This window comes from Colias eurytheme, chromosome 24 (assembly GCF_061535395.1).
Source record: "Colias eurytheme isolate Ceu_HAF_F1 chromosome 24, ilColEury1 Martin Lab GWU primary, whole genome shotgun sequence".
Lineage (NCBI taxonomy): Eukaryota > Metazoa > Arthropoda > Insecta > Lepidoptera > Pieridae > Colias > Colias eurytheme.
Genome location: NC_143003.1, coordinates 5384552 through 5400660, shown reverse-complemented (window position 1 = coordinate 5400660; position 16109 = coordinate 5384552). Strand labels below are relative to the sequence as shown.

The 16109-nt window shown below is 33.9% G+C and overlaps 3 protein-coding genes across 3 annotated transcripts in view; 1 reads left to right on the top strand and 2 right to left on the bottom strand.

Annotated features, from left to right (window-relative positions):
* The window catches only part of LOC149897979 (uncharacterized), a 38255-nt gene extending 36282 nt beyond the window's left edge, over positions 1 to 1973 (top strand). Inside the window, exons 26-28 of the mRNA XM_090115697.1 lie at positions 158 to 278; positions 789 to 910; positions 1716 to 1973. Coding sequence (XP_089971823.1) covers positions 158 to 278; positions 789 to 910; positions 1716 to 1878 — 406 coding nt within the window. The 3' untranslated portion in view covers positions 1879 to 1973. The remainder of the gene's footprint in view (positions 1 to 157; positions 279 to 788; positions 911 to 1715) is intronic.
* A 293-nt stretch (positions 1974 to 2266) lies between these two features.
* Positions 2267 to 6364, bottom strand: LOC149897978 (uncharacterized). Its single transcript, XM_090115696.1, has 2 exons — positions 6029 to 6364; positions 2267 to 5275 (listed from the first exon to the last, which is right to left on the bottom strand). Exons 1-2 carry the CDS (start codon positions 6114 to 6116, stop codon positions 2673 to 2675), a joined length of 2691 nt encoding a protein of 896 aa, XP_089971822.1. The 5' UTR covers positions 6117 to 6364; the 3' UTR covers positions 2267 to 2672.
* Positions 6365 to 10890: 4526 nt separating this feature from the next.
* LOC149897977 (NACHT and WD repeat domain-containing protein 2) overlaps positions 10891 to 16109 on the bottom strand; it is a 33779-nt gene continuing 28560 nt past the window's right edge. The window contains exons 26-32 of the mRNA XM_090115856.1: positions 15573 to 15791; positions 14752 to 14956; positions 14133 to 14277; positions 13619 to 13781; positions 12561 to 12692; positions 11591 to 11815; positions 10891 to 11050 (exon numbers count right to left, since the gene is read on the bottom strand). Of these exons, the coding sequence (XP_089971982.1) occupies positions 10906 to 11050; positions 11591 to 11815; positions 12561 to 12692; positions 13619 to 13781; positions 14133 to 14277; positions 14752 to 14956; positions 15573 to 15791 (1234 nt within the window). The 3' untranslated portion in view covers positions 10891 to 10905. The remainder of the gene's footprint in view (positions 11051 to 11590; positions 11816 to 12560; positions 12693 to 13618; positions 13782 to 14132; positions 14278 to 14751; positions 14957 to 15572; positions 15792 to 16109) is intronic.

Sequence of the window (16109 nt, the reverse complement as noted above, 5' to 3'; positions counted from 1 at the left end):
CCATAACACAAGCGAAAGCTTAGTATAGGATCAGATCGTGCCGTGTGTGAAAATTGTCCTGAAATATTTATTTATTTAATTTAATATTATTACTATTTCCAATTTATTCTACAGTTGTTCTTTTTCTTCCATGCAATTAATTACAATATTATTTCAGTCGTTGCACGAAGATCCAAACGTACTGTCCGCCCGCTGACTGGGAGTGCGCACATCAGCCCAGCACTTATAGCTATAACTTCATCACGTTCGTCTCCATGCTCGATATACGGGATTCTAAGGTGAGAATTTATATTTATATTTTCATTCGAGTTTAATTTTTGAAGTGAAACTTCGAGAGTTGAGAGTAACATTTCAAGCTTAACATTAGGGTATTCTTGGCAATACACGTCATGGAGTAAGGCGACGATTTTGGTATCTATGATTTTTGCGAAGAAGTTTCTTTTTTATTTATTTGAGTTAAAATTTTTAATTTAGAATCTGTTTTTTAAAGGTCTAATGTTTTCAGCTTCATATAAGTGATTGTTTAAAATTTACATATAAATATAATGCCATAACTACTATTTTTTTTTTTCATTAATGAAAAAACGTATATAAATAATATATCTTACAATGTCACGTTCAGGTAACGCTATAGCCTTTATTTTGTTTATCTAGTACTTTTTAGCGTTTCCAAAAGTCACAATCAAATGATAAGCTAAAGCCAAGCTAAAGCAAATAAATTATGGAATTATATCTGATTTTAACAATGAAATTCCTTTTTCTAAATATAAATTTAAACAATATCTCAGGTGGATTTATTCACAATGCGCGGTCCGAACTGGCCGTACGCGAAAATGAACTTCAAGTTGCGACTCATCGATGTTAACGCCCCGCCCTCGGTTGCTGAGAAAGCTGATATCAATGCCTTCCTGTGAGTATATTTTGTTTTTGACGTGACAACGTCTTATAATTCGATAGAGCCGGCTGCACGCACGAAAAAACATGACTCATGCGGCGTTACCTCGCTCTGAGGCGTTCCATGTAAGGCTTGAAGTGCGAGCGAGAGCGCGGAACGAGCGACAAAGAAACACAATCGGACGTTGTCACGTTCAATTACTATCGTCAGTAAACCGACTTTACAGACAATTAATTCTTTTTTATGGCTCATCAAAATTTGGATTTTTTTTTATTAATAGAATGCTTTTTAATGCAGTATGGTCAAAAGCATTAAATAACCTGGCTGATGTTTTGTTATTTTAACATATTCAAGTTCAAACGGATAAGCAAGTTGACCCTCTCCCATTTCACGAGATTGTCATTAATCATTCCAAATATTGTAATTCGATGTGATGTTTACAATTTAACTTTCTAATTGTTTACAATATTATGTCAAAATAATGGGTTATGTAAACATAATATATTACAAATTATAATTTTCATATGCAACAAAGTCATGTCTATAACTAATGAAAAATATTGCTTTTAGAGAAATTGAGAATTTAATTGAGATTTTATATAAAACTAGAGGTCCGCCCCGGAAAATATCTCCATACCAAATTTCATGCAAATTGGTTCAGTAGTTTAGGCGTGATTGAGTAACAGACAGACAGACAGACAGACAGAGTTACTTTCGCATTTATAATATTAGTATGGATTTATAGATTTATTTTATGTAACTGAGAGAAGAAAATAAACGCTATTAAAATTTTATTTAATATCTCATATTATATCCCCAGTCTGGTCCAAACGGGAAACCAAGCGGTGATGTCGCTCACGCGTGGGCTCGTGGGCCCACAGAGCGTGGAGCTCGAGCTGTCCATGGAGCTGTTCAGCCGCGGACAGTTCGGGGGGATTGCTGTTGCCAAGCTCTATATACACGTGTCGGAGTATGAGTTCTGAGCGCTTCACAGACATACTATTTATACACACAAACACACACAGACACTACACACACACTATATATGATGGCAACCAATCGGTGTTGTTTCTGTAATACACGTCGCCGTCCCCGGAGAATAAAATGATAACTACAAAAATGTAACTTTTCAGGAAAAATAAAAAACATGTTTTCGTCGATTGCTCTTTAAATACTGAACGTAGACAAATGATTGTATGCTTTTAAAAAAGTTTATTTTTCGTTTGTTCTAAATGTTTTAGTGAAATACGAATAAGTATCAAAATAGAGATATTATTTAGAAAATAAGAAGTTAGTCAAAATTAATCATAGTCTAAGTTGTATAATGTCGTTTATCATTTTATTCTCCGTAAAGCCTGACCAGAATCAAGTATTGCACTCTTCGCTTATCATTTTATTCTACGGGTTTTTAAGAAGAAAGTGATACTGATAATACTTTAATATCGTCTTTCTCTCGTAAATATTATAAAAAATGTATATGATAAGGACTTTGAATTTGTTTTCTTAATAAAACTATGATATGATAATCAACGTTAGTTTTATTCAAACTAATAGTAATAAACAACAGTATTTTTCTTAATTTACTCTTATTAGTCTTTTATCAATTAAAATCAGCCTTATGATCACATATTATGTGAATTATGAATACAATACTAATTAAATTATTCAGAAATATAATCTTTTACACATTTTTTTATCAATAAAACAGCCTCATAATTACAATTATCACATAAAATCAGTTTCTAATGTATAATGATAAAAAAATTAAGGTTTGTGATTAATCATCATTATCTTCCTCATTGCCGTCATTGTCACCAGACCAGGTACTGCCATAAGTCAAGGACTCGTAGAAACCACAATAGTAACTTGGAATATCTCCTGCCTTACAGAGGCTTATAAGATCATCGTATAAAGCCTTGCTTATTGGAACAGGTTCAGTGTACAACGTTTGGAGTTCAGGAACACAGCTAGGACTTGGGCCTGGTATCTGTCTGGTACCCCGCTTGCTTCTTATTCTTCGGACAGGCTCTGTATTTAATTGGGAATAGTCGGAATCAAAGTTGTATTTATATTTTAAAATTGATGGATTTGAATGTGAGGCATTCACTTCCATGATTTGAGTCCATGATATTTTTTGACCCTCCTCATTTTTTAACCAGTTTTTATTCTCTATTAACTCCTTTATATTGTAAAACTCTATTTGCGTCATCTCTTTAACTTGATATTTTTTTCCATGTACCTTCGCGTTCATAATGATTGTGTACATCTGATCAGGCGTGTATACAACTCTGTGTTTTAATTCACGTTCAATGTTGGAATGCATAGAATCTCCCTCACTCTGCCCATGTCCGGTTTCAAAGAATCTATGTGTAATGTTCAACTGAAGCTTTTGTGCAGCAAAAATATATAGAGCGAATATAAATCTGTTTTTGTTCTGCCCGCAACAACCGTCGGAGTAAAACGATATGTTCTGGATGCCTCTTTGTTTTTCATTAAGCAGAAATTGCCATAAGCAACTACCAATTTCATTGGCCCCCCTTTTAGCAATCTGACCATGCCAAACATAACAATAACCTTGACTCTGAGTAGCATCATACACAGTGAAATTATATATGGGATACTTTCTTTTGTAGTGAAACGATCCAACTTCAGATTGTGGGATGCTCAAAACCTTTTCCAAATCGAAGATTGCCACGGTTGTTTCTGAAGGATCAACTGATTCTTTTTCATCTTTTTTAATTTGCCGTACTCTTTCTTTGTTTTTTGTATGTGTATCATATTTTTCTTGCAATGTTTCTTGAGTTTTTGAATCAGCCTGTCGATAACGAGTACATTGAGAGCACTGATCTTTTTTCGGTTTAAAAAATGAAAAATTAAACTTGGTGTTAAATATTATCTCATATTGACGTTTAGTTGCCAAAGGACAGTCAAATCTTTGCTGTCCAAACCAAGCTGTGTAGAGGCGATACATCTTGGCTATGTTAAGTAGTTCTGAGAGGTATTTTCTTGAAGAATCTTTTCTAACATAATGAGACTCAACAGTAGGGAACAATTCAATGTGCTTTATGATGCTTTCTTCTGTCAAAATGGGCATTTTACGTGGCCTATTTTCATGTCGCCCTCGTTTGTCCATAAAGTTTTCTTCAGGTTTGGATTTTTCTAGTGCTGTATATACAGTTTGATGTGAAATGCTTAGAGTATTAATGAAAAAGGTTTTGCACACTTGAATTTTGTTTGAATCTATTGTAAAGAAGTATTTGATCGAATGAGTTCGGGTGCGTTTTCGCTCTACTGTGATTCGCTTAACATCTTCGACTAATGTATGATTTACGATATATTGCCATTGTCTCTCGTGGTCTCCAATTTTATAATATTGCTGCATTATGTACTCTCTTTGCTCATGAGTTACCTTTTCACCACATTTCTTTGTGCACTTACAGCTAGCTTTTAAAACTTTTTTGTCGTACATTTTCTTCGATCTACAGCCTTTATAGGCTTCACCGGAATTTTTTAATTTCTTATTCTTTACATCTTGATGTTCATTTAAATTTCGTTTACGTTTTCTTGTATTTTTTTTCTGTGGTGTCGATTCTTGAACTGTACTAAATGAATGCATTATGGCTTGGTCTTCTCCATCATAGTCACCATTATGATCAAGGCTCTGATGGTCCACTACGTTACTGTTTTGTTCTGTTTGTGTCAGATTTTGAGGACTAGGGATTATGTTTTCATTGTTAATAATCGTTTTGTCCAATAATGTACAATCAGAAATATTTGCGGGTTGTAATGTTTCATCCAAATCAAAAAGAGATGGTACTGATGATTCTCCTTCTTTTTCACCCCCGTGATTATCAATAATAGTACTAGTATATGAGGTTGACGGCTGATTATCGTTTAAAAATAATTTATTGAGGCATCTTTTTGATGACAGCTTTGCTTTGTATCTAGACGGTCCATTATTTTCATGTGTTGAAGTTGGTGTCAAATCCAAAATACAGTTTGTGTCTGCTTTAGGATTGTCTTGCAACTTATTAGCTTCAAATATGACTGAAGGGGATGCTATGAAGTCTATTGTGTTCAAAACTAAAGATACGTTGGAAATAGTTGATGGTGTTTTTATTATCTTCTGACTGGCCGTTTCTATGTAATCTGAGTTTCCTCCAATACTTGATGAACTTCCGCTTTTCTGTAAAATTTTCATTCTTTCTGGGCTCGGCAAATACTCAGATGCATCCGGTGAGAAATCTTCATTTATTTCATTTTCGTTTTCCTCACAGTAAAATGCTTTCTTCGTCTTTCGTAAAATATATTCATGAGCTTTAGCAATAACTGCTTCAGATGTCGTAGTAACCACGTCGTTATTTCCTCCCTGATGTTGTTCTAAAAAAAAATAGAATAGATAAGTGATATATGAATAACAGTATCCAGATGACACTGAATAATTGCACTCATATTTGCGAAACTAAAATTAATTTAATGACACCCTAATCATTTAAGCATGAAAATCGGTTCAGGCTTCATTAAAACGGGATGAATATGCAGGATAATCATAAGCAAAATTAAAATAAAATCAGCCAAGTACAAGTAAGACGTGCACATGAAGGGCTCAGTACCACCGTACTATAAATTCTCGAATTAATTATTATTATTGTAGTACATATTGCGCTTACGTATTTAGGCAGTAAAAAAAAGTTGAACGTGTGGCGGGACACGCGTTTGGCACGAAATCAAAACCAAGGACTGCCGAAAAGTAATCTTACATCGTTTAGTTAAAAATCGCAATTTTAAACATAAACAAGGTAACAGCAGCAAAACAATCCATAAAAATAGTGTCAATAAGGTTGAAAATCGCTTGCACCTATTTTTACATCTAAAAAACGTTTACATAGTGAAATCTCTTTTCGTTACAAAAATCTCACAGGGGCCGTATTTTTAGGTAATTATACCATCATGATTTCGTTGCGAAAAAGGGATGTTGTTATCGGTCATGTATAGCTGCGTCACTCTCTTGCACCGACATCATGGTGGCATTATAATTATCATCATAATACGGCACCAGGTATAGGGTATGAAACTAAAACTTAATGAATATTTTAATATAAATTGTGACTAGGTTCTACCAGTTCTACTTACCATTATTAAAATGATTTGGCTCTTCTTCAATCCTTTCTACATTATTCATAATGGCGTTTAAACGCGCGTACCTAGTTTGTTTACTCATTACCGTAAATAACTATTATTATTAAGCTATTACACTTCACTAAAAAAATAAAAACAAAGAACTTAGCACTAGAATGTTTACGCAATGACGCATAGAAGCACACTGATTAATCGACATTAGGTATATCTGCCATTGCCGTGAAATCTAATTGAGCGAAGAGGATGACAATATGTCTTACTGTTCAAAACCATAACAGTCATTTTACTAACACATCTTATACAAAGCGACTGGATAGTTTTGAACGAGAATAAAATGATAACTGCGTTTATCATTTTCTAGTCGAAAATTATTTCACGGGAACATAATTGTATGACTATTTGTCATAATAACAAGTGGGAATACATTTTGATAACATTATATTAACATTTTATTCTCGTAATTTAAGACCTGTTTTAAATATTTGAATACTATTGTAATAATTTGTAACTTCGTCAATAACTGTATAAAAATTACGAAAAAAATTGAGCAGATGTATTAACACCCACAGATCCCAAAAATTACATAACACTAAGACTAAGATAATGGCAGTTATCATTTTATTCTCCTATTAAAATTTTATTTAATATCTCATATTATATCCCCAGTCTGGTCCAAACGGGAAACCAAGCGGTGATGTCGCTCACGCGTGGGCTCGTGGGCCCACAGAGCGTGGAGCTCGAGCTGTCCATGGAGCTGTTCAGCCGCGGACAGTTCGGGGGGATTGCTGTTGCCAAGCTCTATATACACGTGTCGGAGTATGAGTTCTGAGCGCTTCACAGACATACTATTTATACACACAAACACACACAGACACTACACACACACTATATATGATGGCAACCAATCGGTGTTGTTTCTGTAATACACGTGTCGGAGTACGAGTTCTGATCGCTTCACACACACTATACACACACACAATATCTGATTGTGGCATCCAAGCTGTAGGTATATAGACGTGTCAGAATACAAGTTCTGATCTCATCACACACAAACACACAAACTATACACTACAGTCTGGTACAAAGACATACATTACGCTATATATAAACTCACTCAATATACTAGATACGTTTTTTTATACATCTGGACATCTATTTGGTCCAAATGGGCAACCAAGCCTTCTATATATACACTTTACATAAATCCATCGTGAAATTATAAACTTTAGAAATTGTATTCACTGTATTTTAAAATAATACAATGTATATTATGAATTATTGTAATGTCGCAAGTAAATAATGTGTAATGATTATTATTGTATTATTGTTTACTGTATTTTTGATAATATTTTTAAGAATGCTCAGATTCATTAATTATGTTCATACAAAATACTATCAGCAAATTTTGTACTCGTTGTAATGATCACTGTAAAATTGTAAACACCGTTAGATTATATTTACAATCTGCCGAAAAAAATAGATTCGTAACATGTTTAAATTGTTTACAATTAACTCACTTTTCGATATATAATCTATAAGTATTTCATTTGCTAACGATTTTTACAATTTTACGTTGATATATTAAATAACTAGCTGTGCCCGCGACTTCGTCCGCGTGGAATAGTGACTGCATAGTAGTTACTACTTAACACACAATTATTGAGTAAACACGTCTTGAAACACGTACTATCATATACAACTAAATTATAAGTACTTACACATTATTTTATAAAGTTAAGAAATAAAATATATAATAATAACACAAAAGAACTGTTAGTAAAATTTATTACTAAACTGAGCTATAAAACTTAGGTACAGAAGAGTTCAAAATTTCCAGGATGTGGTTATTCTCCCGCTCCCATATTCCTTCTACTTTCACAGACTTTCAACTTTTCCCTTTCACCCCTAGTAAATGGCTAAACTTTTGATCTAAACCATGTCTAATCATACCTATATATTATGTACATGTCATATCCTTTCGTTTGGTACTCCATTTGGATTATTTATCCCCACTATCACCCCTAAGGTGCCCTATATGTCTTTTTTCATTTGATATATCACTTGGGTATAACAGACAGCATTCGTTTTTCTCATTCCCACTTTTACCCCTCTGTATAATAAATGGATGAACCGATTTTGATTAAATACCTATGCCTCATTATACTTCTCACGTCAGGTCATGCCCTTTCATTTGATATGCCACTTAGGTATATTTGACAACTTTTATTGCCACTTTTATCCAATAAATGGATGAACCAATTTTGATAAAATTTGACTAATTGTTTCTGACATGTCGTCTATTTTCATTTGATATATCACTTGGGTATAACCTACATTAACAACTAACATGCGTTTTTTTCACCCCTATATAATATAATAAACAACTAATGTAACAAAAAAACGCATCTAATTCGTATTACCCGTTAGCGAGCTACGGTGGCACAGACAGACACGCAATACACACATAGCGGTCATAACACCCCTCTTTTTGCGTCGAGGGTTAAAAATATAATACCTACGACATAATTTCAAAGACCTTTTATATATAAAATTTACCTAGAAGTAACCATAATGCTATTTGTGCAGGTTTTAGACTTATGAGCAAAAATCTAAATAAAGGTCCTTTGACCCCCCCTACTACCCCCTCAGCATAACCACCCCCCCCCCCACGCTTGGGGACTTTCGATATGATCATCTGGACATGTCAAGGAATAACTTTAGCGTATAATTTACCTTATAAAGTAATTCATGTGTAGAATGCCTTAGCAAATGTTCGCTGTGATTACTTAAATGGTCATAACTTTTTTATTTATGAACCGATTGACATGAAATAAACACTAAATGTTAAATGAAGCTTACCACAATATATTAGTGAAAACCGCATCTAAATCGGATAAGCCGTTTCTGAGATTAGCGTGTTCAAACATACAGACAAACAGACAAACAGACAAACCGACAAACAGACAAACAGACAAACAGACAAAAATTTTTTTAACAACAGTTTTGGGTTTGGGATCGATTTAGTAATAACCCCTGCTAATTTTTTTTTACATATTTTCATTGTACAGACACCACTTTTCTAGAATTTTATTATATGTATTGATAATACTTACCCCAAGTTTTCCTGTTGGCGGTTATTGATAAAAAATTATTAATATTGTATTTTTTATGGCATTGTAAAGTTCATAATAGAGAATTCTAACTTATTGGAGATTCATTACACTTATAATATTATGTCATCAGTGTTTTTGTTATATGAGAAATTATCAAAAAATATCTATCATGAGAATGGGAATGTCGATCAAGGGGAAAATAATAGTTTATAAGTTAAGGATACATTTTACAATAAATGTGCCATGTTTATAAATATAGTACTGGAGTCAGTATTTTATAAGCTTTAGAATTTATAAGTATTTTATCGTAACATCCCTTTACATATTTTTTGTATGATTTTGACTTTCGGGAATCGAACCCGGGATATCACAATTTACTTGTTTGTAATCTCTAGATGTAAGTTTTGTGTACGAATGTTAAATATTTGTTAAGGTAATAAATAAAACATCAAATTGATTGCTACGTTTTTTATTTCATATAACATTGTTTACAACTACTAACTCTAAATCTAAATCCTAATGAAAATACGAATAAAAGTAATATTTTTCTTTTACTTCTTTTTTGCGTCAATTGATTTATGATGAATAGGTACAATAAAAATCCTCAATATTTTGTTGATACAAAACGGTAGAGACAAATAAAACAGGTCAAATCAAGATAAAATACATTTTTTTGTCTTAATACTATTTCCTTACAAGTAACAACATATAAAAACATCCCAATAACATTCCTAAGTATCACAGTCATATCGTTGTACTTATCGTTCCATGTCTACATTATATTTCTATATCTAAATTATAATTATTACAATCTACTATAAGAAAAAATACCATATAATCATATCACGAAATTTGCAAGTTCCCTCCGTAGTAATTGTACCTACTATGCTCATCGGAACTGAGTTTTTCATACGTACGTAAAAAAATACTCAAAATTTGCGCATTTTTCTCTATAACAATTTTAAATGCTCTATAATGTACTAGCTGACAGTGACAAACCACCGACACACCTATGCCATCGACAGATGTGTTTATGAATTTAATGTTTTCATGGACACAAGTGTATGCCACGTAAATGCCGTCTGCACGAAATTAAGAAAAAATCGACTAATCTAATCTGTTGTTGTCGTAAGTGTATTCTACGTAACATATGGAAAACTAAAAGTTCCATTGATCCACATCGATGACATGATCCCCGATATAAATTAACATAAAATCTCATTTTTTTTAGCACAATGTAACTAATATTATTCACTTGTGTCTGTATACAGGGAGTCCTACACCCTGGGACGGAGTAGGAGGGAGTATACTAAGCTCAAAGGAGGTTATAAAAATTCTTGTAAAATTCCAGACGCATTTTTTTCAAATAGATCAATTCTTAAAACTTTATGTGTACCTACACTCCTAACAAGCAATCCGCCCAATTTTCCCACCCGCCTGTTATCGATTAAGAGTATGTTTTCATAGACAAAATGCTCACATTACGGCTGCACGAAGCTAGAGAACAAAACATGGATTTTAAGGAAAAATTATCAAAATTTTTTTGACGTAATTTTATTGTTTAAGTATTTTCTACGTGATCAGTGTATGCAAGAGTACAAGTCCCTTCGGGCTTAATATACCGATAGTGGGACATCCTGTATAACCGACTCCTTTCGGCATAATTTACACACTTAACTGACACATTTAATTCCAATTTTACACACAAACAAATTCATAATTCACATAAATAAAACGTGTTTTTATTTTAAATTAACTTTATTTATATGGATCGACAATATTAAGTATAGTGAGGCAGCCGTCCTGCGCCGCGAGCGCGACGGCCGCCCCGCGGTGCGCGCTGGCGACGCCCGTCACCTCGGCCGGCGCGCGGTACTCCGCTATCGGCTTGCCGTCTATCGTCCTGTACCAGTGGGGGGACATTATTATTATACTTATATTATAAACCTGAAAGTTTAGATCTCCCTCTCCACACAATGCTTGTGACACGACTGGCTCGGGTACGCCGAATTCGGCGTACTATTAATTGCCGCATTTTTCAAGTACGCCGGCGGTATCTAGTCGTAGCGCGCGCGCGGAGACCAATCCTTAATCTAAGGTTTAGATGTTTGTTACTCATTTACGTAAAAACGGATTTTGATGATACTTGGTAGATATCACATAACACATAGGTACCTAGGTTATAGAATTACTCGCTTTTTCCGCAGTTTCGTCTGCATATGAAACTGCGCCTCACAGCTAATATATCATGGTAAAATTCTAAACACCATTAGAACTAGTAGAATTTTTAAAATACCTACTTGATGAATTATAAAATAAATTCATCCACGAGATAGTAAACTGTGAGGTAAGATCGCCTTCAATATTTTTTAAATTCTTAAACAAATCTAAACTATACTAGTAAAAAAACAATAATTTTAATGACAATTATTTCCTAACGTACCTGAAAACCCGTAACGTCTTCCGTCCACTATGATAATAGAAGACATATTCATCATTGGAACTGAACATAGTAATGATAGAGAAGACTCCCTCAGCAGCTCGAGATATAAGCTGATGTACGGGAGTACCACGCTTGAGTTCTATAAGGTCGAGCCCCCCACGTGGGGGAGCGCTTAGACCGCAGCGACCTGAACGGGTCACTGCCCCGTTCCAACGGGGCACGAATCTAAGCAGAAAATAGTTATTATGTTTTAAAGCAGTATATAATTTGCTATAGTACATAATATTATGTGAAAGCGCTCATATTAGGCTTTCTCAGGTTTTTCTACTCTTATCTAGGGAATTAGCATGGAGTATAAGAGTGCTATTTTCGTGGCCTACCGCCATCACTTTTCCATAATGGAAATAACACTGCTTTAAGGTATCATTCTTACATATTACATTACAAGTTTTTTGTGACCATAATATGAGCGTTTTCCTTGCGTTTTCATATATATGTGAACACATTATTAACCTGTACATTGATAAAAAGGAAACAATGACACAAAAATATACATTGCTTGCAATGCACGTGTATCGTCTAATAAGGGTGCGATCGTACATTTTGGTGCGTGTTATACACAGTCAAATGCTATGGAAAAATCGCAAAATAACTTTTAAACATTAATAATTTATGTTTGACTTAAAAGTTATACATACCTATGTGACAAAAAAAAACTTCAACATTATGTGGCTGAGCACCACATTGTAAGATCTTATAATATCATAAACTTTACTCATTTTTTGTAAAATAAAATTTAACTACTACAGACTGTTAAACTAGCTAAATTAATGATGAAAATAGGTCTTCCTATAGTTAAATACAAATTAAATTACTTTCCACCTAGATTCAAAACCAGTTTTTATCATTAACATCTGTATACAGATACACCATGTTTACTGAACATGAATGCTTTATTTATTTAACTTACCTGACATGTCGTTTAGTCTTGATATCAAGTATGCCCGCTTTATCGTTGCCAATAACCCCGACCCAGTGCGGCTTGTGTGGGAGAGCAACTACTGATTGCATGTCCTTGATGCCGCTGTTTTTTATCGGGATCCTGATAATAATATAAAAAAAAAATTGATTTTTGATTTTTTATTTGTCATTATTATCTTATAATATTTAAAATTATAATATGTAATAAGATAATAACGACAAAAAATGATTTTGTAAAACATAATTTTATACCCATTTATACTTTTTTCCTACCCCTTATGGGAGGCTCGGGTCCCAGCAGTGGGAACATATTGGGCCGATAATGACTAGAATTAAGATGAACCCAAATGCAATCATCAAGACCATACTTTAAAAAAGTGATTCTTCTGTTTAAAATAGCATGCTTTCGCAAAACATGCACTATGAGTGGAGACGCAGACGCAGTTGATAAAAAGTATGTAATTATTAAGAATAGCTCAATATAAAATTTTGAGTATGGAAAGTTTTAAGATAGAAAAAGCCTTATATTTTATGGAACTTGAGCCATCCTACTAATATCACAGTATTACAATATTATTTCCTAATATTATGAATGCGAAAGTTTGTATGGATTGATGTATGTGTGTGTATGTTTGTAACTCTTTCACGCAAATTCTACTGAACCGATTACAATGAAATTTAGTTCACATATAGACGGTAATTTAGATTAATACATAGGATAGGTCTAATCCCGGAAATCTCACGGAAACGGGAACTATGCAGGTTTCTCTTTGAAAACGCGGGCGAAGACGCGGACGGAAAGATTTTGACGTGACAACGTCTTATAATTCGATAGCCGGATGCACGCACGAAAAAACATGACTCATGCGGCGTTACCTCGCTCTGAGGCGTTCCATGTAAGGCTTGAAGTGCAAGCGAGAGCGCGGAACGAGCGACAAAGAAGCACAATCGGACGTTGTCACGTTCAACTATCGTCAGTAAACCGACTTTACAGATAACCAATTTTTTTTTGCTATTTTGGTTTCAGACACATTTATTAATAAATACCTATGTATCCTAGCGCCCGTCCTAGCGTGGAACACGTGTAGACACTCTCTAGAGGACTTATCCAACCCTGGAGCGACTATGTGATGTTCATCTGCAGATACTACAGCTGCTTTGTATCCCGTACCTCGCACTTCGTATTCCACTGTGTAGATCTTTTCACCGTCTGGAATTTTGGGAATTTTGATTTGTGCTATTGTGGCTTTTACTGTATTTTCAATAAGGTTTAGGTTAGTTTAGTTATTGGCTTTTATAAGTTATTTTTGTTGTAGACTTCATGTTCTACTTTCGAGTTTATCGTTTCCAAATTGAGAAAGTAAATAGGAATTTAAGCAATTTCAATTTGAACTTTAATAATTACAACTATGCGTCTATTCTGACTTATAACTTCTCCTAGAATATTCCTATATTTAGGGAAAATAAAAAAAATTTAAAAACTTCTCCCGGAAACAATATCTTGGGAAAATAAATTAAAATTTATTATCAGTAATTTAATTTTAAATGATGATAAATTTACCTGGAATAGTTCTAGCCACGATATGTGCTATAGCGACATTGTCCACGTTATCTGTTGGTACTTTCATCGATATCGTCAACAGTTTAGTTCCATCTTCTAAAAGAAGTAGTTGCTTAACACCTTTCTGTTCTTCTTTGAAAACCACCTTGAAGAATAGAATATATCTATCATTTGCTATTTCTAAATACTTTTTGACTAATTTTGAAATTATTTACAAAAATTATAAGGCTAAGTAGAGAAATAAACTATGTTTTGATACTTGTTATCCCACCTTAACTGTGGGATAACAATTTAAATAATAACAGAAACGTTAAATTTCTGTACATCGTAAGAAATTTAACGTTTTCTCCTTTTAATGTTTTGGGGTCATTGTAAGAAGAAATAACCGTGTGTCACAATACTCACAATAGATAGATGAAACGTTTATTCATAGAACACAATCACACTTACAAATAAAACACAAAAAGCAGTTAAGCAGCTGTCAAACAATACAGAAAACATTCATACACACAGAAATAGTGAAAATATAATAGTTAAACCGTTAATGTGCACAGTGTTCTCCGAACAGGCCCTGTCTCAGCATAAATAGCAATACTTGCGTCTTCCATGTAAAACTCACCTGCTGATCAATCACATCCCACATAACCACATTCCCCGACTCCGCAGTAACAACATGGTCCCCACTAGGGGTTATAACCGCATGGGTCACTATGGCCCCCAGTGGGGCATCAGCCAACTGTGCAAAAAGTCGTCCCGTACGAGTGTCCCACAGACCCCAGCAGCTGCGGGTCACTGTGACCGCTAGCGGCTTGTCGCGGGCCAAGCTGGAATAGGAATTTATAGGAGGTAGTGGTAATTTGGCCAAGTGTACAGTTAATGTTCATTTTAACTAGTGAGATAGGATTTACACGTTGTCATTGAAACTGCGAAGACAGTTGCAAGTCTTTAGTTGAGTAGCTACAATCTGTTGCACAGCATTTGGATACGAAATTTATGGCATTTAATTTGAAAAATAAATACCTATTTTTGGCGATAAATAATATAGCATTCAGTTTTTATAAAACTTACAAAAGTGGTATTATATTGTATTTGAATAACAAAATAAGCTAGCGAAATAATCGATTTTTAAAAGACTGTCATAGCCCGCTTCTTTGCTTACTCTATCGTAAAATGAGAATACCTTACTCATTTTAAAGTGAAACTTTTATTACATCGTCTCTTCACTTTTTGGTCTGTGTAGCGCATGTCGCGTGTATCGCGACCGTCACGCGACATGCGCTACACAAAGCAGTGTTCGGAACCGTTCGAACAGTTTCACTTTTACCGTGGTTTCATAAAACCACACAACATTTTTTTCACTTTGGAACCTTGCATTTTAGGTATTTTTTATTTTTTTAACAAAGACTTTTTTCCGAGCCTGAAATTTTCATTTCAACTTACCTAACAGAATCAATAGGCAGTTCCTGTCTATCTATTTTATGAACTTGTTCAAATATATTATCAATATTCCATATCTTCACAGTTCGATCAATCGATGATGTTATAACATTATTCCAAGCGCCCACAGTCAAAGGTTCCAATTGAACAATCCTACCAAAATGTGCATCTAGTATCTTTATTAGCTGAGTCGTTTCTAAGCTCCAGACGTAGAGATTCTTTCTGAAATATTAGTTAAAAATTATCGTTATTATTACTAATTATGGAGAAATATAATTTTGAAGGAACCTCAATTATTAGAAGTCAATTTTCGTATAGGAAAACCTGGTTTTAAAAGATGACACATTTTTGTGTTTCGTAATTTATATAATTTTAAAGTTAATAATAATAGGAGATAATCAAGAAATTAATCGCAACAATATTTATCTATTTCTATACTAATATTATAAAGAAGAAAGGTTTGTATGTATGTATGTATGGTTTTCACGCATAAACTACTGGACCGATTTTGATGAAATTTGGCACAGATAATCTTAAGAC

Excerpts from the sequence above, each read along its gene's own strand:
- LOC149897978 (XM_090115696.1), bottom strand. The coding sequence starts at position 6,116 with ATGAGTAAACAAACTAGGTACGCGCGTTTAAACGCCATTATGAATAAT. Across the intron at positions 5,276-6,028 it reads GCCAAATCATTTTAATAATG|AACAACATCAGGGAGGAAAT; the intron begins GTAAGTAGAACT and ends ATTTTTTTTTAG.